Source organism: Clytia hemisphaerica, unplaced genomic scaffold (genome assembly GCF_902728285.1).
Source record: "Clytia hemisphaerica strain Z4C2 unplaced genomic scaffold, Clytia hemisphaerica genome assembly, whole genome shotgun sequence".
Classification (NCBI taxonomy): domain Eukaryota; kingdom Metazoa; phylum Cnidaria; class Hydrozoa; order Leptothecata; family Clytiidae; genus Clytia; species Clytia hemisphaerica.
The window spans coordinates 728,417-753,433 of record NW_027103676.1 but is presented as its reverse complement, the minus strand read 5'-3'; the positions used below and the strand labels follow the sequence as shown (position 1 = coordinate 753,433).

At 35.8% G+C, this 25,017-nt stretch overlaps 2 protein-coding genes and 1 long non-coding RNA gene across 4 annotated transcripts; 2 read left to right on the top strand and 1 right to left on the bottom strand.

The window, feature by feature from the left end:
• On the top strand, window positions 1-7,219 carry LOC136803633 (homeobox protein OTX1 A-like). Of its 2 annotated transcripts, none has more exons than XM_067060364.1 (4): window positions 1-356; window positions 4,422-4,536; window positions 5,217-5,368; window positions 5,989-7,219. In XM_067060364.1, exons 2-4 carry the CDS (start codon window positions 4,446-4,448, stop codon window positions 6,613-6,615), a joined length of 870 nt encoding a protein of 289 aa, XP_066916465.1. In that variant the 5' UTR covers window positions 1-356; window positions 4,422-4,445; the 3' UTR covers window positions 6,616-7,219. The 2 variants fall into 2 exon arrangements, with proteins under 2 accessions (XP_066916465.1, XP_066916464.1); XM_067060363.1 differs by lacking the exon at window positions 1-356 and adding an exon at window positions 2,967-3,167.
• LOC136803634 (uncharacterized) lies at window positions 4,837-25,017 on the bottom strand. Its single transcript, XR_010846168.1, has 5 exons — window positions 24,840-25,017; window positions 23,565-23,656; window positions 22,820-22,904; window positions 5,352-5,426; window positions 4,837-4,886 (listed from the first exon to the last, which is right to left on the bottom strand). It is a non-coding gene; the product is annotated as an uncharacterized lncRNA (long non-coding RNA).
• On the top strand, window positions 18,622-23,610 carry LOC136803632 (solute carrier family 49 member 4 homolog). Its single transcript, XM_067060362.1, has 6 exons — window positions 18,622-19,628; window positions 20,430-20,840; window positions 21,139-21,749; window positions 22,236-22,422; window positions 22,731-22,913; window positions 23,315-23,610. The coding sequence occupies exons 1-6, from the start codon at window positions 18,830-18,832 to the stop codon at window positions 23,608-23,610; spliced, it is 2,487 nt and encodes an 828-aa protein (XP_066916463.1). The 5' UTR covers window positions 18,622-18,829.

The window sequence follows — 25,017 nt, the reverse complement described above, 5'->3', positions numbered from 1 at the left end:
ATTCTTAAAAAAAATTCAGAGTCTGTCATTTTAAGCATTCGACTCGCTCGGAACAAGACGGAATTAAATAATTTGAAGTATATCATAAACATTTCAATTGTTTATTTACATTTTTGATTATTAAAAAAAGGGGATTTTGAAGATTTACAATCATCATCATTTAGTATAAAACTCTTTTAATGATCAAGAAATTTGTTAATTGCATTTTATGATAATTATCATCAACAGCTAACGAGAATTCATCAGACATTTTTGAAGTACTATTCAGACTGACTGGAGATTTGAATATCGGACAAAACTTTGAATTATAACCGGACAGTTGATTTCGTTTTGGACAACGTTGACCTTACTTTCAGGTAAGTGGAACATTAATATTTTGAGAATTCAAAACTGATTTTATCGATAATGATTAATTTTGAACTACAGTTGACGCTCTCTAAGTAGATTTTCACGCGCGATAGGATTTTCAACTTCGTTAACTGTGTAATATCAGCTTTTTGATGCTTACTGGTAGCGCTAGATAATATTTCTCTGGCGTCCATAGGTAACATGGGTAAAGCCTGGGATACACGGGGACGGGGTTGTTGGATTTTCATTGAATAAGGGAGCATATCAAATAGTTGAGCATCGTTTATTAGAGTTTTTTGTTGACGGCAGCTTCCATCATTATCGAATAATGAAGTGTATGGACAAGTCAAACGTGAACTCTGTTGTAGGCAGTGACGATAAAGTGATAGTAACTAGACTAAGAGGAAAAGGTTAACTTTTATCTTGATCATGGAAAGTTACCTTGTATGAGCGAGAATACGAAATTTCGTTTAACATATTACCAGGGCTAAAGTAGAACCCGGTCTAGTCACGGCTAGGACCAATTGGCGTATAGTTGTCTCGATTGTGTCACCCATTTCTTTCTAATTGGCTAACAAGGAAATTACACAATTTCTAATTAGGTATCGAGGAAAATAAACTCCTCTCCACGCAAAATTCAGCAAATAGTAGTGTTCTGTCTTTTCGATTCAAAGGCTTCCCACGATGACCATGAGATATTGGGTGTATTATAACCACTGATCTTAATAAACTCTGGACTGAGATATAACCACCATCTTTGATCGGAGTTTTTTATTAAAGTGGTGAACCCGCAAAGAAGCCGTCGCAGTTTTAAAAATTAATGTCAATCGGCGCTACACTATCGCTATCAAGTATTCAAGGCAATATTGACCTAGCGCTCGAAAATGTTGAAATATCTTCTAGAAAGAGTAAAAAAGTGTGCCTAATGTAGAATGAAACCTAAAAATTACAAGATTAAGAAGCAACCTACGTAAAATAGTTTCAACCAACTTCCGAAGAAAATATTAATTTTTTAATGCGTTGCACTGTAGTGTATATTACATAATTTTCTTGGTAGATACCCACAATTTTTCATGATTAGTAACCAACATTAGTTACAAAGAGAAAACTTTAACTGTGAGGACGAGGGTGAAGTTTTTTGACCATTTTTGTTCAGAGAAACAAAACATTTACAAAAATCAGGAGCCGATCCTACTTTAAAATCTGAAAAATCTAAATCACACACCAAATAATTTTCGTTTTGTTTAAATTCACTTTTTAATGAAATATACAAACAAAATTGAATTATACATTTAAGAAAATAAATTCGCGATAGTTGATGATTTTTAAAAGATTTGAAATTAAAGCGATTTTTTAACTGGATTTTTAACTTTAGTTTTCTGTTTAAAATTTTGATAGTTAGGTTCAGTAGTGATTCTAAACTTCTAAATCGGAATTACATGAATAAAATTCTGCTAATCTCAAATGATGAGCAAATCATCTCTGTCTCTTAGTACCAAGAAATTTCAGGAGTTTCGAAATCGATGGAAGTCTCTAAAGGTTAAATTAAGATGGCGTTCCTCAAGAAATTTTTTTTTGACAGTTTCCTTTCGCCTTTCCATCAGTAGAAAATTAATGACTTTATGAAATTTGTCTCTCTCGTGGGAAATTTTACCATCAGTTTTCAACGAAAAATGTTTTTTCACTCATTTTTTTTTTTTTTGAGTTTCAAAATTTTTATGAAATATGGTTAAGTCATTACACCTAGCACACCAGGCGCCTTGAGAATGTTCTAATTCATTTTCATTCTGTTCTTCAATCTTTGAAAGAGGAACATTGAAGAAAAAGGACTGTTTAAAAAGTCAACCTAATTGATATATACCCCTCACACAAATATTAGTGGTCTAAAAAAGAGAGAAAACAGCAAAAAAAAAGTAAAGCATAATCAAAAATCCGTCTTCAAAAATTTTCTCACAATGAAATTTTATAAGCTTAGCTAAAGATTATCCGGCCACACAATTTTTATCATCGTCATAAAAATCATTCGAAAGCTAATTGATAATAAAATATTATTGTCTCCTACCCTTTTGTTCAGAAAGAATTTTCCACGCGTTTCGTACATTATCACGACTCTCTCCTAATGGACTTTTTGAACCAACTGATCTCATTGGGTATCCAGAACAATAACTTCAATTTTAAAACAAAAGGTTTTTATTGCTTCATATACAGTAACAGAAAAGTTACCTAGAAACTCCAAGTAGAATCTAGCCTTTATTTAATTGTATTTTTCTATTGTTCTAAAATCAATCACGTGTGTAATCGTAAGCTAAAAAGCTAAATTTTATTGACGATACAAAAATAAAGGGGACAAAGTCTGCATATTTTATGCAATGAGAAAAACATCTGGGGGTGTTGTAGAGAGTTGAGAGTGAAAAAAGGTGCGTAACAAGATTTTCGAAGATTTTTTTGATTAATCCAAGATAGTAACGACTTAAACCGATCAGCGAAAAAAAAAAACGTTTCACTTCATTATAATTTTTTAAGGTTTTGAAATAATTCATCGGACTAATATTATTGATGATCATTATAAGCTTGGTATTTCTTTAAGTATTTTGTTATTCAAATTCACTACATTTTTTTTATATTGTACAAACTTCTTTTGGTTGGTAAAGGGAAAGGTCATCATTTTCGAGCTTTGTTGAAACTCAGCAAAAAGGTTTTTGAGCCATCTTATAAAAGTTTTTGAACCGTAATAACATCGGCGCGATACTTTGGTGGAACTTATAAGTGAAATCGCTCACATTTTAGTGTGCTCGGAACTTACAATGTTAACTAGCTATGTAAGTATACAATGAAGTCTTGAATTGAAAAAAGGCTTGCCAAAGACAGGGGCCACGGCTCCACTTTGAAAGTATTAGGGCCACATAATATACTGACTAAGGAGACGCCACTGGATGGGGCCGACGGGTGAAAAGCAATTTTTAGCTCTTTTAGATTACCTAAAACAGACCTGTTTTAGGCGATCTGAAGGTTTAAGGTTATTAAACAGAATTTGACTTGATTGGTAAATTTTCTTTTTGTTTTGAAAAAATGTGCCTCCCCCCCGCTGGCGCAGCGCCTGTAAAGACTACTATTGGTTAATGTCAGAGGATGCTATCGTCTGTTAGAGGGACAGTTAACGCTGGGAAAACTTATAAGCGCGTAGTTTACTGTCGTAATGAGGGGTTACGGAAAGAATAGTGGCGGAAAAGTTAGGAACAAACACTGCTAGCACTGTAAAAACCGTCATCAATGTTCACCTTGTACCGGGCTTATCTTCGGCACTCAAATTAATCCCACTTTCTAAATTATTTCCGTTTTAGTGATCTTGTCTAAGTTGATCTTTGCTTTAGAATTTTAGACAGTAAAGTACAGTAAGAACGGGAGTACAATACAAACACAATATTCAATTTCAAAATATTATAGTAAAAGATTTTTTCAAGTGACTCTTCGATACTGAATAAATTCAACTTACGCGACATTGAGAACGTTGGGTTACAAAAAGATTAGGTTAATGGGTCAAGGAGAAACACTCTTCCTCCAAAGCGAAGGTTTGAAAACAGACTTATCTTTTCCCAAGCTAATTAATTTACCTTTCAACATTGCAACATGCATAGTGCGGTTTTTTTTGTCAAATAAGGCCACATATCAACCTTAACTATCGAGACTTTATGAGAAAACTTTACTTAAAATAAGAGAAAAACTGACCCTCAAAATTAGGATTTTACTAATATCAAAATAGTATTAGTTCGATAAGGGGAGCTTCAGGAAGCAGCAAGGTGGCGATACATGTAGAGTTCGTTACTTTGCCAAAAAGAAATTACGAAACCCTGCTAATGTTAATTACTAGTTTGTTAGCGTTTTTTGCAAGATGATATGTGATATCTTCAATTCAATTTTCGGATGATCATGACAGAAGGCTGATAATCTGGTTAAAGCGTTACCTACTCACCATTAGCTCTGGATCATATACCACACATTAACTAAATCGAGATCTCAAATACTTTATTAATATTGACATTGTGTTTAACTTATTTTTAACATCTTTATTTCAGATCTCACACGAGCGCGAACGCAGGATGACGTGGCCCTATAATCCAGTACCATCCTATCATGTACCACACCATGGACCATATAACTTCCCTGGACATTACCCCCTGAATTATTACGGTAAGACTTTTCAAACTCGAGGTGTATAAAAGTCAAAACCTCAAAACGGCGCTAATTTTTCGCTGCCAGAACCCTGCTGAAAATATCTGAATTTTCACTTTTGAAGAAAAAGGTCAAATTCTGTTTTTCGAGTAATTCTGGTAAACGAAGAATACCTTAAAAAGACTAGTAATATTTCCGTTGGTTGAAATTGTCACAAATACCAAATACAGAACTAAGCGTTACGTACTTTCATTGGTACAACAAAACGGAGGAAAGTTAAACTCGGTAATATTGAAAATAAAACGAAAAGTAACTAACTTACAGTCTCATGGTACAGTTTCCATTCTACTTCACTCGACTGTCTTTTCCTAAAGGAATACATGTTTTTTTTTATAAGCATACAAAAATCCGAAAACAGGCTCAAAGATGCTTAGGTCGAAAGCTTAATAATGCTGAAAAATGCTTGAGGGGATGCTTAAATCTAAAGCATAAATTTAAGGAAATACAAAAAATCCGTAAAATTCCAGCCAAAAAAGCCAAAATCAGGAAAAACATTTCTCGTAGGCTCAAGTTATGCTTGCCATATGCTTAATTTTTCCCCATATCTGAGCCTAGATATGCTTATAAGTACAATGCTTATAAAAAAAATAATTTAGATTTCTAGGTAATAATATTTAAAATATTTTGTTAAATTTCAGGATATCCAAGAAAGCAAAGACGTGAGCGTACAACATTTACCAAAGGACAATTAGAAATATTGGAGAATTTATTCCGTGAGACGAAGTACCCTGATGTTTTTATGCGCGAAGACGTAGCAAGAAGAATCAGCCTACCTGAATCTAGAGTCCAGGTTAGTTATTATGAAATCTCAACATCTTCTGATATTATGATAATCTTCATCGCACAACCTATAGACACAAGTATAATAAAGAAATATTAAGGAGCAATATGTGAGTGGTCTAAAGCAATTAGCTCATAGATAGCCGAAATCGCTGGCCCTGTTAAAATAATGGAAACGCGGTCTATGGGTTGTAGACTACTGGGGTATCTATGTAAAATAAAGACTTTATGCAGAAAGTTTTTGTTTGTTTTTGTTTTTGTAATGAAAAATTAACTCTGGCTGGCCGGCGAATTCATAGCAAACGCAGTGTATTTATTAGCGTAAATATGTACTTGAGGCGAACCGAACTTTTCGAACGGCTAATTGTAATTATTTTCGTACCTTGGACCGTCGAAATTCGCCGTTTGCCGGGCCTAAATAAGACCCTTAAGCTTTATGTATCTAATACATTGCAAGCTGTCGCTGATTCGAACACGATCGGGAACTTCTTTTTTCGAATTATAGGAGATGAAAGCATTTAATAAGAGGCTCCACTTGACGAAATTTAGTCCAAATTATAAAGAGATTAAAATAATAGAAATCGATAATCTCCGATTATTTAACATTTTCAAACTTTTTTCATATTCCAGGTTTGGTTTAAAAACAGGCGTGCAAAACACCGACAGAAATCCAAGAAATCATCATCTACATCACAAAGTACGAACTCAGATTCCAGTCCTGAACGAGGAGACCGTTCGCCTGCCCTCCAATCTCCTAACTCTGATAAATCACACAACATTGACCCACCACCACTTTCGTCACCGGCAAAACCGAACCATAGCAACAGCAACCATAGCAACAGCAACCATAGCAGCAGTAATAACAACAATAATAATGGCAGTAATGGAAACACAACATCAGAATCAACAAACGAGTTTAATAACAACAAATCCCAATGCACATTCAATAACAACCATTTACCTCAAAATCCATTAACACCAACCACGCCTACAAACACGGGCGGATATCCGCCACTCGAAAGAGCACCCTCGTATCCTAACTACATCCCTCAATCTTTCCAGCAATCGCAAAGAGGATATGGTGGACAATCAGATTCGTCATACTGTCCATATTCACCGACCAGCGGTCGTCAATCTTTCTACCAATCCTCACATCTGCACCCACATTCAACTAGCGATTACCAGCCATGTGCAGTAGATGTTCATGGCTCCACACCTTTAAGTCCTGGTTGGAATACATATGGTCCGAACATATGAGACTAGTTTAAATAACTACATTTAAGTGATTCACCAAAGAATAGTGATGTCAGATCTAACAAGTTTCCCACAATCTAACAAGATCGAAGTGACACAAACTAAACCCTAATTGAAAATAAGACAGAGACATGTCTCTTTAAGAAATGGTTAGTGGTTTCCGCATATTCAATTGCTGATAAAACAGTAGAAGTAATTGGTAGCGAACCAACGACAGGATAACTCTTAATTCCGAAATTCTGTATGCGCGGCAAGGGAAAAAGGAAACTTAATTTATTCAGGTCATATTGGCTTTTAATTTAGTTTGAAACATGATTTCTCATCTCGCCTATCAGTTTTCTGTTTTCAAATTTGAAATGTAATAAAATGTAAAGAGCTGAAACTGCAGAAAATTTAGAACGAGACAATTTCTTTTTTTAAAGATATTTTTTTGAACTTTTAGAAATTTTTCATTTTTCCAATAATTCTAAGACAAACGAATATATTATTGTGTATAGCTGATATTTAAAAATATCATTTTTTTCTCGAATCCGAAAGGGACTAGTTTTTTTTTCAATGTAAATACATCAAAACTAATGAAATGAAACAATACTCGAGAACATCATTATATTGTTTGCCGTGCTTATTCAAGCTTCTAATTGGTCCACTAATGACTTTGTTCAATTTTGCAACATTTACGAGAAAACGTTTCAGGTTGGTGGGGTGGAGCATGTTGCATTGCACTAATGTGAAAAAAACTTCTCGTGTCCCCAAGCCTTTAATATAATCTGCAGACAAGGCTTCGACTTTTGATAGAAATAGAATTAGATAGAGGTTTAGTGCGCTTGTTGAAAAGATAAACAGGAGTGGATTATTTTCAAAAAAAGAAGTGATACTTTTATGGACCTATCTGGTTATACATTTAACACATACATAATTGATATCTACTTGAGCATGACCGTTAAGCAATCATTCAGAACACAAATAGTGACGATCTATTAAAATTAGTCGTTTGTTTCTTATTAAAAAACATTTAGAAACCAAAATTTCATGCTCTTGAAATATTTCGACTTCGTGAGCAAAAAAACATCTATCTAATCATAAAATTGAGTAATTTGACTAAGGACATTGATGTATGCTTATTAATAGCGATTCTTATAGATAAAGATGCGTTTTTTGAGCTGAAAAATTCTTTTTTTACAAAAATCTGCTTGAGCCATCTTTTAACTACCTTCATGCAAAAAATCAGAAAAAAACAATGATCCAATATTTCACAAAGTTCAAAAAATCCTTTTTTTAGCAGTATTTTGGCCCAAATTTGCCCAAAAACATGTTTTTTTTTCAAAAATCGGGCTCCCTCACATTCGAGGGTTTATAGTTATGCATCTTTGTGCAAAAAATCATGAAGAATGAAAGAGCCAATCTCGAGAAAAGCTAATACCTAAGTAATTGATAATGTGCTTATAAAAAAAATATCGAATTTGGCCAGTTTTTCTATAAAAACATGTCTAAACACACATATTCTTTAAAAGTAAGCCCTTATGAGCAAAAAAAACATTTATCACATAAAAAATTGAGTAATTTGACTAAGAACATTGATGTATAGTTATTAATAGTGATTCTTATAGATGCGTTTTTTGAGCCAACAAAAATTTTTTGCAAAAATCTGCTTGAGCCATCTTTTACCTATGATGGTAACCTACTTTCATGCAAAAAATCAGAAAAGATTAACGATCCAGTTTTTCACAAAGTCCAAAAAACCAGTTTTTTAGCCGTTTTTTGGCCCAAATTTGCCCAAAAACATTTTTTTTCGAAAATCGGGCTCCGTCACATTCGAGGGTTTATAGCTATGCACCTTTGTGCAAAAAATCATAAAGAATGAAAGAGTCAATCTCGAGAAAAGTTGGCAACGAACGAACGGACGGACGAACGGACAGAGGTTAATTTATAGGACCTCCACCGGGGTAGGTCCAAAAAGAAACTTCCAAAAAAATTTGGAAAATTAAGATTAACAAGCAACATGCTGAATGGACCTCTACCTGATGATGAGAATCAGATACAAATAGGACAAATAGCAAGAGAGTAAAAGAGTATAGTGAACAGCTTGAATAGATTACCGTAAGTATCATATAAAAGATTATTTTTTGGAAAATCAGGCTCCATCAGAAATTACCATTTTATATCACTATGCAAAAAATAAAAAGAAAATACCAAGCCAATCTCGAGAAATGCTCATTTCCCCCAAAGATTTATGGCAAAAAGGAATTTCCCCAAATAAGAAAAACCGATTTTTACGGCCAAAAAAATCTTCCGGAAAAAACGTCCAAAAACCCCATTTTTAGGCACTTTTTGGCCAAAATTGCCCAAATATTTTTTTTTTTTTGGAAAATCGGGCTCCGTCACTTTTTGGAAATTACCATTTTGCATCACTGTGCAAAAAATCAGAAACAAGCTACAATCTTTCAAGAAATATATTGAGAATTCCGGTTATTTTGACGTTTTTCGAGATTTAAAGTTCGGGCGAAAAAGCCGATTTTGGGCTATCTCTTTAATTTAATTTACTGGACCATTTTTCAACTTTTGGATCCTCAGATCCTAAGGTTCTAAGTCTTAAGTCTAGCGTTAAAACTCAGAGTTAAAACTCTACCCTTCGAAACTACTTTAAAACACTTAAAAATCGATTGTGGTTTCAAAACTTCCTGGGGAATTTCCCATTTGTCTCAAATATTTCTTGAAGGATTGTAGATGCTGTATGGACCTACCTGATGATGAAAGTTAGATAGCAATGCGAGGAGAAAAATGAAAATAATCAGTCAGAAAATATAGCGTTTAGCGAAAATGCATAACGCAATAAATTCATCATTGATTGTTGATGGGGGGAGAGGGAAGGGTTGTAGGGAAAAAATCAATAGAAAGTTCTGGTCGCAAAAATCAGTTTTATTGACAATTGAATCATACTTGATGGTGAGCATTGTTATCAATAATGTTTTTGTGTGAAAAACAGAAAAATACAAGGAAAAAATCTAATGAAAATCTGCAAAAACAGCGATTTCCGGCGTTTTCAACCGGAAAATTTTTTTTCTCAAAAATCGAACTCGGCCATGTTTTGAGCATTGCGAATACGCATCTTTCTGCAAAAAATCAGAAAAAACTAAGAATGGAAATTCTCGAAAATGTCAAAAAACCGGTTTTCCGGCATTTTCGTCCGAAAAAAAAATGTTTTTCGAAAATCGGGCTCCGTCACATTTTAGGTATTGTCATTTTGCATCAGTGTGCAAAATTTCATAAAAAATGTACAGCTCGAGAAGTTCAAGAAATACTGTCTTATCGGCGAAAATAGGTTGTTCCGGCGATTTTTAAATAGTTCCGGCTTCAAAAATCAATTTTATTGAAAACTGAAACATGCTTGATGGTGGGCATTGCTATTAATAATGTTTTTGAATGAAAAAATAACCAATTATAAGGAAAGAGTCCAATGAAAGCCAAAAAACGGCGATTTCCAGCATTTTCGGCCGGAAAAAAATTGTTCTCAAAAATTGGACTCGACCATGTTTTGGGCATTGTTAATACGCATCTTCGAGCAAAATATCAGAAAAAGCTAATGATAAAATCTCGAGAAAATGTCAAAAAAACAGTTTTTTCCGGCATATTTCTGGCATTTTCGGCCGGAAAAAAAAACGGTTGTCGAAAATCGGGCACCGTCACATTTTAGGTATTGTCATTTTGCATCAGTGAAAAATATAAAGTACAGCTCGAGAAAATCAAGAAATACCGTTTTTCCGGCGAAAATGGGCTGCTCCGGCAATTTTTAGAAAGTTCCGGCTTCAAAACTCAGTTCTATTGACGATTGAACCATGCTTCATGGTGGGCATTGCTACTAATATTGTTTTTGTGTGAAAAAACAACGAAATTTAAGGAAAAAGTCCGATGAAAATCTACAAAAACGGCGATTTCCGGCATATTTCCGGCAATTTCGACCGGAAAAGATTTTTTCTCAAAAATCGGACTCGGCCAAGTTTTGGGCATTGCTAATACGCATTTTTGTGCAAAAAATCAGAAAAAACTAAAGATGAAATCTTGAGGAAATGCCAAAAAACCGGCACATTTCCGGCACATTTCCGGCATTTTCGGCCGGAAATGATTTTTTTTCGAAAATCGGGCTCTGTCATATTTTGGGCATTACCAATTTGCATCATTGTGCCAAAAATCAGAAAAAACTAATGAGCCAATCTCGAGAAAAGCAGGCAACAGACGGGCGGACGAACGGACGGACGGACAAAGGTTAATTTATAGGACCTCCAGGTAGGTCCAAAAAACTAATGAGCCAATCCCGAGAAAAGCTGGAACGAACGAACAAACGAACGAACGAACGAACGTCAGTTAATTTAAAACGAATTAAATTTTAGAAATCCGATATAAGACATACATTTTGTTACTTCAGCATAAAAAAAATGATTTAAAATATTAGTATCTAAAGCCCTCCTGTTAGCAGTAGCGTAGACAATAACATGCTCTCCCACGCAAAATTAGGCATGTTTTTATGTATATTCATTACATAAAAGTATAATTACTGTGTCGCATAATAATCTGCTCCCCTGCAAAAGTTTGCGTATTTAACCCCTACAAATCTGAGATTAATAGCCCTCTTCCCTCAATTCGGTACCTGCAGTATTTTTATCAACAATAAAAATTTTCAAAAATCATCAATCTCAGACCACTTTAAATAAAATAATGTTCTTGTTTTATCCCGATGTAATGTCTAATACTGTATATTTTTCATCAGTATTTGTTCGAGAAGAAAATCAAACTCTCAAGTTATATTTGGAAATTATATTTTCATGATGTTAAAAAATATATAATATCTGTCGAGAATTGATGGTTTAATTATTGATCCAACGAGGTTTAGTGTGTGTGTCGGGTGCCGTGTATGTCTTGCCGCGCGAATTGCGTCGTAGAAAGGATGTTGTGAGATATTGTAGACGCAATCTGGATTTAGTTGGAAGGAATGATTAACTGTTGCGACTTCCATGTGTTGTTCAAGAAGCCACGTAGAATATGATATTGAAAGGTGTTGAAATATCTCATATTTGCCATTCCTTCGTTGCGTTCGACACTTTTTGTGACGACTTAAAGTCGTCGGCGTTTTTCGATACTGTCGCCGTCATCGTCAGCTGCAGGTCTTTTACGAGCAGCCTGGATCATATCGTCATCAACATCATCAGGGTGACATTTTTCCATGTTGTTGGTGTACGGCGACAAGAAATAACCTGTCGACAAGGGAGCAGTGATTGAAGGGATGTCAGCGACACGTTGCCGTTTATTTGAAGGGTCATCGACGTCTTGGCTGTCAGTGTCGTCGACACGTTTTCGCTTGCCGTTTTCGATACTGACCTCATCATCATTAGCATCGTTCTCGTCATCTTCAACCTCACTTTCGAAGTCATCTTCAATGACATCAATATTCTCAATGTTGTTAACGTAGTCCTCGTCGTCATCAAGGTCACTTTCATAGCCATCGACGTCACTTTCAACGTCATCTTCGAACTCTTCATCTGAGCGCATTATTCTTTTACGTCGACGTTCATATTCATTGAACTGTAACATGTAGTAGGAGACCAGTTCCGTAGAAGCCGTGTTTTCGAAAGTGCATCCGAGAGGAGGGCGTAAATCGAGGAAGGCTGGAACTCTTTTAGTGTTGTTTTTCATTGGTTCTTTGAAACGTCGATGTTCCTCAGCTGTTCCAGTCGTTCCAATGTTGTTATCGACTGGCGGCGGCATTCGAACGATTCTATATGGCTTGTTAGCAGATGGACCTTGTGGTTGAGCGTCGAAGAGCTCTTCTACTTGAGCGTCCACGTCCACGAGCCCTTCTGATTGATGTAATCGCTCTTGGAGCTGATGAATGAGCAGAAATGCTTGTTCAAATTCGTCGCCGACATTATCAAATTCGTCGCCGACATTATCAACTTGCTCACCTCCTAAAAATTCCAGAGGTTGAATTATTAGTTCAGCTGGTCGCTCATCTGGATCATCGATGACATCCATAGGTTGTTCTTGTAGTGGCCCGGCGGGGTCAGCTATTTGCTCTTGAGGTGGCCCATGTTGGTTAGCTACTTGCTCTTGCGGTGGATCAACGAGGTTAACCTCTTGCCCTTGTGGTTGTTCCGCTGGTTCAGCTTCTTCGGCTTCTTGTGGTTCATCCAAGGATAACCGTTCCATCGAATCTATGAGATTGAGAACTTCTGTGGATGGGAAATCCAGATGATGTGGTGTGTCAAAAGAGTTGTCTGACAATACGAACTCTGGTGCGATTCCCTTTCCATTTCTGTTCTTGAAAGGATGTGAAGCAACTTTTTTCTTATGAGACCGGAATTTATGTTTCAAGGACTTCATTTTGTTGGTCCCTTGCACATTGTAGCCAGTTCTCAAGAAAATATGCTCCTTGCTGATACGATGTTTGTTGAGCGAGGATTTCCCCAACTTTCGAATGTCGATTGACGAATCGTTGTCAGGCTTTGAAAGATAAGTAGGCCACCATGCAAAGCCTTCTTTGGAGATGCTTTCGAATGAAAGATCTACATCATGTGTTCTGCTACCAAAAGCAGTTCTGTTATTCATTTTGAAATTCACTTTTTTTCACAATATATATTTGACAATATTGATCAAATAAGACAACTGAAAACCCAAACGTGGCTGATCAGTTGGAGGGATACTTCAATCTGAAGTTCATTTCAATATCTATTCTTTTTTAGTTTTCAATATCTAATTGACGTCAAATAAATTTTTCGAAATAATGACGTCAATTATTTCTGTTGTCACTTAGGTTAATTCCAAGGCCAACAAAGCTTGATGACAAGATGCGGCGAAGAGCCCCATCCGTTGCCGTTGAAACAAAACAAACTAGAAAACTCAAACCATTGGCCTCCAACGTGAAATTTTCATCTTAAAAAAAAAAAAATTATTTGGCTAAGAAAATTGATCTATGCTTATAAATAGCGATTCTTATAGATAAAAATTCGTTTTTTGGGCCGAAAATTTTTTTTTGTGAAAATCTGCTTTTATGCAAAAAAAATTTTAGCCGTTTTTTGTGGTTGAAATTTCCCCAAAAACTTTTTTTCCGAAAATCGGGCTTCGTCACATTTTGGTCACCACCATTTTGCACCTTTGTACCAAAAATCGAAAGATTCATATGATTCAATCAAAAGTTGGTAACAGACAAACGGACCGACGGACGGACGAACGGACGAACAAACACTAGTCTGATTCGCAGACCTTTACTTCCTATAGGAGGGCGTATATATATATTATATTATCTATAAGAAACTCTTTTCGTTAGAGGATGAGCAGAAGCCTAAACAAACACAGGTTAATTTATAGGACCTCCAGATAGGTCCAAAAAGTATTTCAAAATGTGTGGTGTGTTTTTAGAAAATTTAATTCTTTGGTAAAAATTCGAGTGTTTCGAGAAATTCTTTGTTCAAGATTGCTTCTGAGAAAGAGAGGTCGATATTACTCGTGTAAAAGTTTTCACCACAAAACGCAAATCAGTCGTCGGTTTGCAATTAAATGTTGAATAGACCCGAGATGAATTTCATCAAAGTTAAAAATCAATGGCATTTGCATTGGAGAATTCAAACATCAAGAAGTTGAACACTGGACGTTATACCATCGTGTTTTGAAAGCTTCATACAAGAACGCTATCTTCCAATCTCAACCTTTCACTGAGACTCGTTTTGTAAAAAGCCGAAACATATGGAAGACCTCATTCAACACTGTTCACTTCTTATTGTGTCAAAATGGGTGAAACAACATTCTACAAAACTACAGATAACAAAGTCTTCACTGAATAGACCTTATCAGAGTTTTTGATTTTTCTAAAAAAGCGATGCATTGTGGGTTTGTTTCGAGTGTATTACAATAGAATTCCCTCGAGGAGTTCCTAAGAGATTTCTATTGTAAGACACTCGAAACAATCCCACAATTCATCGCTTTTTCAGAAAAATAAAAAACTCCGATAAGGTCTATTCATGATATGCACCATTGCAATGTCTTCCGTTCCACCCAATAGCTGATTGGTTGAAAGTGACGTATTGACTGCTGTTACGTCACTTCCAACCAATGAGCTATTGGGTCCGTGACGTAATGTCAGAAGACATTGCAGTGGTGCATATCATGAATTGGCAGACCAGCTCACCAATAAAATGACAACTCATCAGATGATCACTCAGAAGAGATTAAAGTTAATAATTTTTTTACACCAACTGATGAAATTGTCGCTAAAACCCTGAGAGGTACTGAATTGAACACCTTAAAAGGAGAGAAAAAAAAACCTTTGTCAAATATCGAGTACGATGATATTGATGATGAAAATGAAGACTTTGAGCAAGTTATCAAACGTAAACGCGTCAAAACATGAAAAAAACTTCTAATTTTTGCAAATATATCATCTTTCAAACGCAAAATATTTTGTTTCTTGATATTCCTGTACAACTCTTTGGTATGACCCGCCGGCTGGGGGTTGAACCAAAAACCTTGCGAACCGTAGCCCGATGCTCTATCACTGCACTACGGTCGCTCACTAATTTTAGGTAACTACAGTCGACGCTCTGACGCTCTCTGATTCAACTTTCGAGGGGAATAAGGTTTTCATCGAAAAAGGGAGCGTAATTTGTCAGATTTCAAACATTACCATTTTTAGATTACTGTGCAAAAAAAAAAAAAAAATAGAAAAAACTAATGAAACATTTTCACATAAAAGTCTAAAGAACCCCATTTTTAGGCCCAAATTTGCCCAAAAATTGGGCTCCGTCACTTTTAAGGTATTGCTTTTGGCATTATGTGCAAAAAAATTGAAAAATGGTACGGTTGAAGAAAATTTTGAATTCAAATCGTTTGGTTCGGACCTTTATTTCATACATGAAACTCATTTTTTATTAAGAAACTTTTTCTTTTTCTTGATGCGGACAAGAAACGTAAAAATCGAAAATTTTCTCTGCGTACGTACATTTTCCTTTGACCCCTCCCCTTCTTAGTGTGTACGAACTATGTGGACGACCCCAACGGACAAACGAAAGGACCTCCGAGGTAGATAGGTCAACAAAAATATTTTCCATTCTTTGGAGCTAGAAACTTCTTTGTTGGTACAGAGAGGTACTTTATAGAGTTCGGATTTCAGCTATATTGAGCACTATAATTTTTCTTAAAAATAGGCAGCCACACTTTCAGACTACCGCTGATCTTGACAAATGAGAATAATTTCTGTGTAACCAAAATAATGGCCCAAAAAAAGCCATATTCCTTAGTGACGTCATCAATGTTTGATATCGAAATAGGCGATAGTAAACCCATTATCGCAAATTACACTGCTTCTCGATTGATCAAGGACTCACTCGTCTATAAAACGACGTCAAAAAGGGCTCCAATGACTGTTGTCGTTTGAAAAGAACTGATAGCCCTCACTGGCCATGCAATACCGTCAGGTCACACTTTGTTAATTTCGCATAGCAAAAGTATTACGATAGCCTTTCTGTGTTTGGCTGCGGACGTACTATTGGCAATATTCTAAAGGTGGACTCACTCACAAAGATAAAAAAGAGCGCTTTTCTTAAAAATTAAAATACAATAGTTTAAGAAGTGTAATCAAGCCTTTGTAAACATTCATCGTGAGAACTTTTTTCCTAATGGCTGCTTGAACATGCTTGTGATACTTGCTGCTGTTGTATAAATTTTTATCATGTTTTCTGGTCTTTGTAGAGTATTTAAAGAGGTTTATTATTCGTCAACTACTTAGAGTATTTTATGTTTGTGTAGTTAGTGAATGCACCAATAAACAGCTGATAACGATCAGTATTCGGTATAGTACAAAGAGAGTTAATAATTTTCACTACTACAAACAGCGCAGGTATGATATTTTTTTCTTTTTCACCAGATAGTTATTATATTATATATTATTATATAATCATGTCAATTGAATATCAGCATTATCACCGAACCCTATCTATCTATATATTTCGTACTAAAAGGTCCTAGGACCCATTATCCATACAGTATCATATCATCAAGTACCCTATCAAATTGATTTCGAACTATCGCACTGCACTGGCGGATTTAAGACAATAGCGAGTTTATGTATTTGCACTTTTGAGGACGGTAAAGTGATTGAAGCGATTTGGAAAAACCCGCACTTCTGACCCGCAAAATCGAGGACGAAAAAAGTGGTGATTTACCGTCGTCCATCTTGTTAAATAGACGATATCGGCTTAACGAAATTCTCCCCGAATGATTACCCATGATGCATTGCGCAAAAAAATTCAGTAAGTCAATATTGTCCGTGAATTTTTTTGCGCAATGCATCATGGGTAATCATCCGGGGAGAATTCGGAAAGCCGATATCGTCTATTAGAACCGTACCGTCTCCGTCGCTGAAAAAACACACATACATAAACTCGGTAATAGAGCAAGTACGTCGGAAACATGCGAAGTAGTGCAACGCTCGTTAAATTCATAATGAAATTACAATTACAAATCTCGAAATTTAATACCAATAAGGTATACAAAACGACGGTAAAACAATGAGACATTAATGCATAATTACAATAAGTGTGCACTACTGGGTGCGCTACTTTTTTTTGTCATTTTTTTGATGCTGGAGTTTTTAATTTATCAACATGACATCCTGATTACCTTTAAAGGAAGAAATTTTTGCTAGAAGAAATTTTTGCGGAAATTAATTTTGCGGTTCACAGCAATTCACTGCGGTACAATATAATTTTTTTAAATTTAGTTAATTGCAGATTTGTAAAAAAAAACAAACAGCAAAAGGTCTATCGAACTGATCAAACCTCAATTGAACTTGGATAGATAGAACCATGATCAACAATTTCTTTCTTGAAAATCTAAAAACGTTCGATTAATTTAGACTTGCCAGAGATAGATATGTTTCTTTTTTCCAAAATACCTGAGATATATTACAGTATCTAAGAAATCCAAAACATCTCGGAAATACAGGAATTTTTCAATTTGAATATCCCTCATATATATGTGTATGGAGGATATTATAAAAAAACATTTTTTGAAAATTTACCCCCGGACAAGTGATGCTAACACTTAACTAAACAGAGCAGTTTTGCCCCCAAACAAGGCAAATTTAGTAGATCCCCCGGTCAATATATCCAATATATCCTCCATCCCATCAAAATTTTCAGCGCAAAGGCAATTGAACACGACCGATGATGCGGCATATCAATCCTTCTTCGATCAAAGGGAAATCGGCCCCCCCCCCCTTTATAGCTTTAGCGTCGGCGGCCGCCTATCCGCCATCAGAATATCAGGTACTTTGCAATTACAACAATACACTTGTTGGACCGTAGCCGCCAATTGCTACACGAGCATTTTTTGTCCGTTTTACCACCCTAAACTCGATCCAATCCTTCTTTTACACTTTTTTCTATTGTCTTCAGGTGCGAAAAAAAAAGACTGCGGACGGTTTTAGGGTGGTAAAACGGACAAAAAATGCCCGCGCGGAAATTGGCGGCTACGGTCGAAAAGGTGTATTGCGTAATTCTCAGCATTATTTAATATGCAATACCACCCTAACAAGATTTATTTTTCACAAGAAGAACACTCATTCCATCCAGACAGTTAATTTGTCTGAAGAAGTGAAATTAATTCAGATCATTTACGTCGTGCAATGTGGTAGTTTGTCAAACAGCATTATCCTTTATCCTTTTGAATAGAAGCTAATTGAAGTAGTTTCTTTTTGGCAATAAATAAACTTATGCAATCAGTAGCATACTGATACATATAAGAATGATCTAGATACATCAAAATGTTTTTAAAAGATTAGAAAGAAGTGTCCTGAAAAGAGTGGTTTTTTTCTTCTTCTGATTTGTGTCGGTATTCATCAACTAAGAAATTTCTCATGCATTTTGACCGATTATCAAGTTAGAGGTTTAGTTTGTAAATTTAAATCTTTGCTTTACCAATTTAAGAGGCAACAGAAATTTTTGATTGTTTATACTTCTGCTGTTTAGGTTGTATATACTTTTAAATAAAACTGACGTCAATTTGATGAAAAAATTTGGTGAAGTCTATGACGTCAAATAAACAGTGTTAAAAAGAAGTGCAAATCAAAGAATCAAATTCAGAACAACAATGTAACGCTACTGGTAAGACACCAGTCTATGAAAGCTGGTTACAAGGAACATTACCAAATCTACTCATCATCATACCATATTAAATGGCATCAAATGAAGACACAGTCAAAGAGGTTGTGCTAACAAACGGAAAACAACTAACTGCAATCAACGAAGACTATACATCGACCATCGACCCTGGCACTCCTATAATTGTCAACAATGATCAATCTAGCTCGTCGCCAGCAAATCCTGGTTCAAAACCAAATGAAGACATCTTGCTCCCGAGTTCACAGAGACGTAATTCAAAACAAAGCGACAGCCCTGTACCCCCGAATTCACAGAGACGTAATTCAAAACAAAGCGACAACCCTGTACCCCCGAATTCATCGAGACGTAACTCAAAACAAAGCGACCCTGAAGTGCCAAATTCACCGAGACGTAACTCTAAGCAAAGCGAGAGCCCTACGCTGCCAAATTCACAGAGACGTAATTCAGAACAAAGTGAAGACTCAAATTCACAGAAACGTAACTCTAAACAAAGCGAGAGCCCTGTGCTCCCGAACTCACAGAGGCGTAATTCAAAACAGAGCGACGATCCTGTAAACCCAAAGTCCCGATCACGCAATTCCAAACAAAGCGAAGATTTAAATTCACAGAGACGTAGCTCAAAACAACAAGAAAGTCCTAAAGACTTTGATCTCGAAGAAAACGCACTTACAATTTTACCCAGAGTAAACAATGTTTTATCTCCAAGTGATACATCATTTGAAGAAATCGTTTTGTGTGACCCCCCACTGGCAAATAGAAAACCATCAAAAAGCGCAATTAAAAGATTCAAAGCTAACAACAAGCAGGATGAAACAACAAAGTCTTCACTTAAAAAGAGTCCACTTTTGGCCGGTAAGGAATTTCTAGACTACCTTAAGGGACCTGATTTTTGCGGGAACTAAATTTTGCGGTTTTTGCGTATTTAGACCCAAGCCGTAAAATTAAGTTTCCGCCAAATTTTTCGAAATGCGAAAAACAAAGGTCGAATAATTCACAGTACGGCTCTAATTTTCTTTCAAGTGAGAAATCCGCAAAGTTAAGTTCCCGCAAATATTAAATATTAAATCTTGAACCGCGAACCGCAAAAATTAGTTCCTGCAAAAAATAGTGTTCAGACGTTACGGTTTCGTACCTCTCCGGTGTGGTATTTGTTACGGATAGGAAGTGTTCATATTGGTTTCGAAAAGTTTCGGGGAAACGAAGCAGAGCAGTTCCGTTCCAATAAAAATAGTGGAGCGAAACTGTTTCGAAACAGTTTGTAACGACTTCTTTTTTAACGTTTCGAATTCTGACGTTCACACTTGTTTCGGAACCGTTTCGTTTCGGATATCGTTACAAACCGTAACGTCTGAACGCGGTCTCAGAAACGTTAAAACAGAAGGCGTCAATTTCCTTTTTATCCATGATTACGACTTAAGGTTGTAGAGAAATAAAAGCAATTAGTTTCTACTTGGGAAATAAGCTATCTTAACTTCACCTCGAATCAAAGTTCCTAACGAACCAACAACACATCCCCTCGTGGTCATCATTCTAATCAAATGCTTACAAAATTATTTTTCTGACAATAGAAAAGGTACTCCACCAAAAACTAAAGAGATGCGAGTCAATGCATACTATTCATATTTTCATTAACAAAAATTGATTCATTTTCAGGGCTTTCAGGCATAAAACAGAAATTTAGTTCAGTTCGCTTCAGCTCGATTCTAGACATACATATCCCGTCCGAAACTCATCCCCAGAGCGATGAGCCAAGCTATGCAGTTAGCATTGAGGGAAATGAACCTCCATATGATTTTGATCAACAATATGGACGATTACCGAGGCCAACAATGGCGGCACCACAACCTCGAACACGGATCTATAAAACTCGTTGGTACATTCTTGCCGTTTTTACGGCGTACGTTGCAATGCAGTATTTTATATGGAACTCCTTTGGACCCATCGCATCTTCAGTTAAAACAGCTTATGGATGGGAAAATTCAGATATTACATTGTTAGCCAGTTGGGATACCATTCTATATGTGATTTTTTCGTTAGAAGTTTGTTGGCTAGTGCAAAAAAGAGGTAAGTACAAAATTCTCTTACAATCAATAGGTCATTATTAGGAATCTTACCATTTTATGCCAAAACGCTCTGGCTGTTTTAAAAGTTGAAACTCGTAGTAGAGGTAATAATAATTCAAAGGGCCATAACTTCCGATAGCATATTCTGCTTGCTTTTTATTGCATTTTCTGGGGTTACTAGCGACTTCGCAGGATTTTGACATAAGAACTAACAAGAGCTTTGTATAACAGGGGAAGGTATATTATCCTCACATTATGGCGAAATTATTTTAACAGTTAATTATGTTTCTAAAATTCAGGTTTAAGGAAATCATTTCTCTGTTCATTGTTTCTGGTGGTCATTGGAGCTTTATTTCGTTGCTTTGCTGTCCGAGAAACAAAAGTCAAAACGTACATGAACACCGGACAAATCTTAAACGGTCTTGGTGGGATGTTAGCACAAGCTGCTGGTCCTGTGGTCTCCAGTAATTGGTTCCCACCAGATGAGCGGACCCGAGCCACCGCTATTTCCACTTTAGCATCACAAGGCGGGCTTGCTCTATCTTATATCATTGGACCAGCTATAGTCAAGGAAGAAGCACACATTCGGGAAAGTTTCCCAAACATCACAACACGCGCTTTAGAAGCGGAGCTACGAGATGAGATCAGCACTTTCATGTACAAAGAACTTCTAGTCACATGTTTTATAACAGCATGTGCTATGCTTTATTTCCCTAACAAGCCCAAACTACCACCATCACTGTCCGCTAGTTTAACAAAACTACAGTTTCGTGATGGATTTAAAAGACTTTTTAAAATGAGAAATTATTGGTATATTCTGTTCATTGCTGCATCTTCAACTGGTATCTACAGTGGTTGGGCAGCTGTGTTGTATTTGAACCTAAGTGATCATGGTCTTGGCATCACACAAGTTAGTAGACTTATTATCTTTCAGACTTACAGTTTGACGCTCTCTAATTCGATTTCCAAAGGGAAAGGGATTTTCATCGAATAATGGAGCGTATAGAGCGTAGTTTATAAGACTTAAAGACTTAAAAAAGTATATTATGCAATAATTTTTCATGCTTTCTTAAGTTACGGTAATTTCCACCGTTTTGGAAGCAAACGTTCGACTTTTTGGAAGCGATCCCTTTCACAAATCGAACGTTTACTCCCATAATGTCAAGTTACGTAATTTAACAAAATATAAATACCTCAACAACAACAAAAGGCAATTTCACGGTCAAAACGAGTCATGACGGTAATTAGAAAAAAAAACTAATAACGACTTCCCGGGGTTGATCATAATAATATCGAATTTTTAAATTGTTTGGCCAATAGTAATAGGGAGAGGGTATATAGATCCTGAATTGCCAATGATTCTCTTCGACCGTGAAAAAGCTTTTTTTTATTTTAGAGTGAATGTGGTTTAATGGGTTTTGCTTCAACAGTGTTCAGCGCAATCGGCGGAATAGCGCTTGGTTATTTATCGGACAAGTGGCCCGGACACATGAGACATTTATTGATCATATTATTTAGTTTGGCTTTTATCATGTTTTGTTGGATCACAGTGATTTGTTTGAAAGTGTTTACTTATAGATTGGGTAAGTGATTTTTTGCTGGCGCAATGCTCTATGGCTAATCTTTTGGTCCTACAGCAGATAGGTCTGAATCTCAAAGAACCACAATCCGATGATATTCAATATTCCTCAGATTTTTGAAGAATTGAGGGCTTCAAAGTTTTAGGGCTCATTTTGCAAAACAAATAATAATTAAACGGTTTCTTCCCATCCGCAAGATTTAATACCCCCTGAAAAACCGTTTTCCCCGACTATCCGCCCAATAAAATTCACGCCAAAATTTCATTTTTTCAAGGTACATTGTAGAATTTTTTTTTTCATTTCCCCCTTAGATATGTTGTACATTCCATGTCTGATTGGTGGCTTTTGTATCAACGGATCAACTCCCTTGATGTACGAGATGATCATAGAATTAACTTACCCTATACCAGAAACTGTCAGCATCGGATTTCTTGGTGTGGTCAATAATATCTTCACTTTTGCTTTTTTGTTGCTCTTCAACGTCCCTAAAATAGGTAAGAAATTCGTTTTAATGAAAATCAGTCAAGACAAAGAATGTATAATGAATGACTCAATTGTTAACAAGACAAATGTCAATCTGACAGAATCGACGATCAATTCAATAAACCTTATTGGAGTTTTTGATTTTTCTAAAATAGCGATGCATTGTTGGATTGTTTCGAGTGTATTAATTACAATAGAATTCACTCGAGGAATTCCTAAGAAAAATCAAAAACTCCAATAAGGTCTATTGAACCAAATCGAACGGATGTCTTTGGACAATTTACTTTTAACAATTTCTCAAAACTCATGAAAAACAATGAAACTAATGAAAGTAACCAAACTTCAACAAAAAGTTATTGGACCTTATAAAAAGCGTTTAAACATAATTTTATTACATTTCTTATTTTCTTAGGTGTTGTATGGACAAATTGGTGTTTGATAGCTACTTGCTTCATATGTCTATTACTCCTTACAAGATTCAAAGAGAAATATTATCGCATGAAAATTGATGGCATTTCGGTGACATCAATTGAAAGGAGAGTAGAAAGTACTATCGAAAGAAGACTACACGGAATAAATTCGATGGCACCAACAGCTAAAAGGTTTATCTCTGATATGAGAGGGATTGCTGTTGTTAGTTTTTCAAGCGATGACATCATTACCTCACCCAATTTGGAGCCAACACCTAACCGAAGCTACAGTTATTGATGGCAATAACACGGCTAATGCAAATAAACCAGCAACAACTTTGAAACTGTAAAAGAAGATTAAAAGATAATTATTATAATAAGAAGATCACAAGTAGAATATAGATTAAACTATAACAAAATGATTGTTTTTGTTTCAACTGAACAAGCGAATAGGCTATAGTTCAAACCCGATCGAGTTTTGCCAGAATCCATATTAGCTTTTCAATTCCCAAAAGAAATTTGGTAAAAGAACATTGATATTTTGATATTCCCAGGTCAATCAAGCATAAATTATTAACATTTAATTTTTAGCCATTTTTTCAGTTTCCTTGTTTTAATCAGGTTGTTTTAGTACAGAATTTTGTTGAAATGAAGTGGCACATAATACTTGACATTCATCATAATCATACCTCAAGGAACCTGAAGTCGTCGTCTAACCAAAAAAGAGCTATTTTATAGTTACTGAACAACAACAATTCCATAGTTCGAACCCCCCCCCCTTTCCTAAGGGGGGGGGGGTGACACCTTCCAAAAAAGTGAAGAAGGGGGGATCAGAAATTTTCACTAAAAGGGGGGGGATAGCAAGGAGGGGGGGGTCGTTTAAGAGGGGGGGCTTACATATATTGTAGATTGTTTTCCAGCACTGTTATGAAATTTGGTCTGCATGATAGGAAGTTCTTTATTTTCACTAAAAAGTGGTATTATATTTGCCAGACTTAATTTTTCTTTACTGTTTCCCTTCCCTTCTTACCATTAAAATTTAGCCCGAAACCCTTGGGGGATAGGCATTTTTAAAGGTTGGGGCGATGCCAAGAAGGGGGAGGGTTATTTAAGAAGGGGGATCAGACCCCTTTCCGCACTATGAATTCATTCGAAACATTGATTCAAATGAAACCAGTTCTATAAGACAGGATAAACAGAAGATTATCAAAATGAATACAGAATATAAACAATACTAAGTCCCCCATAAAATATTTCCCAAAATAATATATCTAAAGAGGGATTTACCATGGGTAGCTTAGTAACGCTTAAACTTAAAATGGTGGAAGTCTACCCCTTGACTACTTTAGACGTACAAACTTTCACGAGCAGAAACTTTCGCGATTTTCTGCTCACGAAAGTTTGTACGCCTAAATAACACCTTCTATTTTCATGCAAGAATATTTCAAGAGACATAGGAATATTTTTATTAAAAACAAGAATTATTATTATTCTAATCAAAATAATACGCACAATATCAGAGTATACCTGTTTGGATATTTGCCAAGGGAGTTCTTGCTACCAGGCAGGAACACCCACAATCATCATTGATATCAATATGCTACTGAAGATGATGTTCTTTAACATTTTTACCTCCTCGTCATTGTTTTGAAGAGAAAATTATAGACTTTTCTCAATTTGTCATTTAAGATCATTGTAACATTAT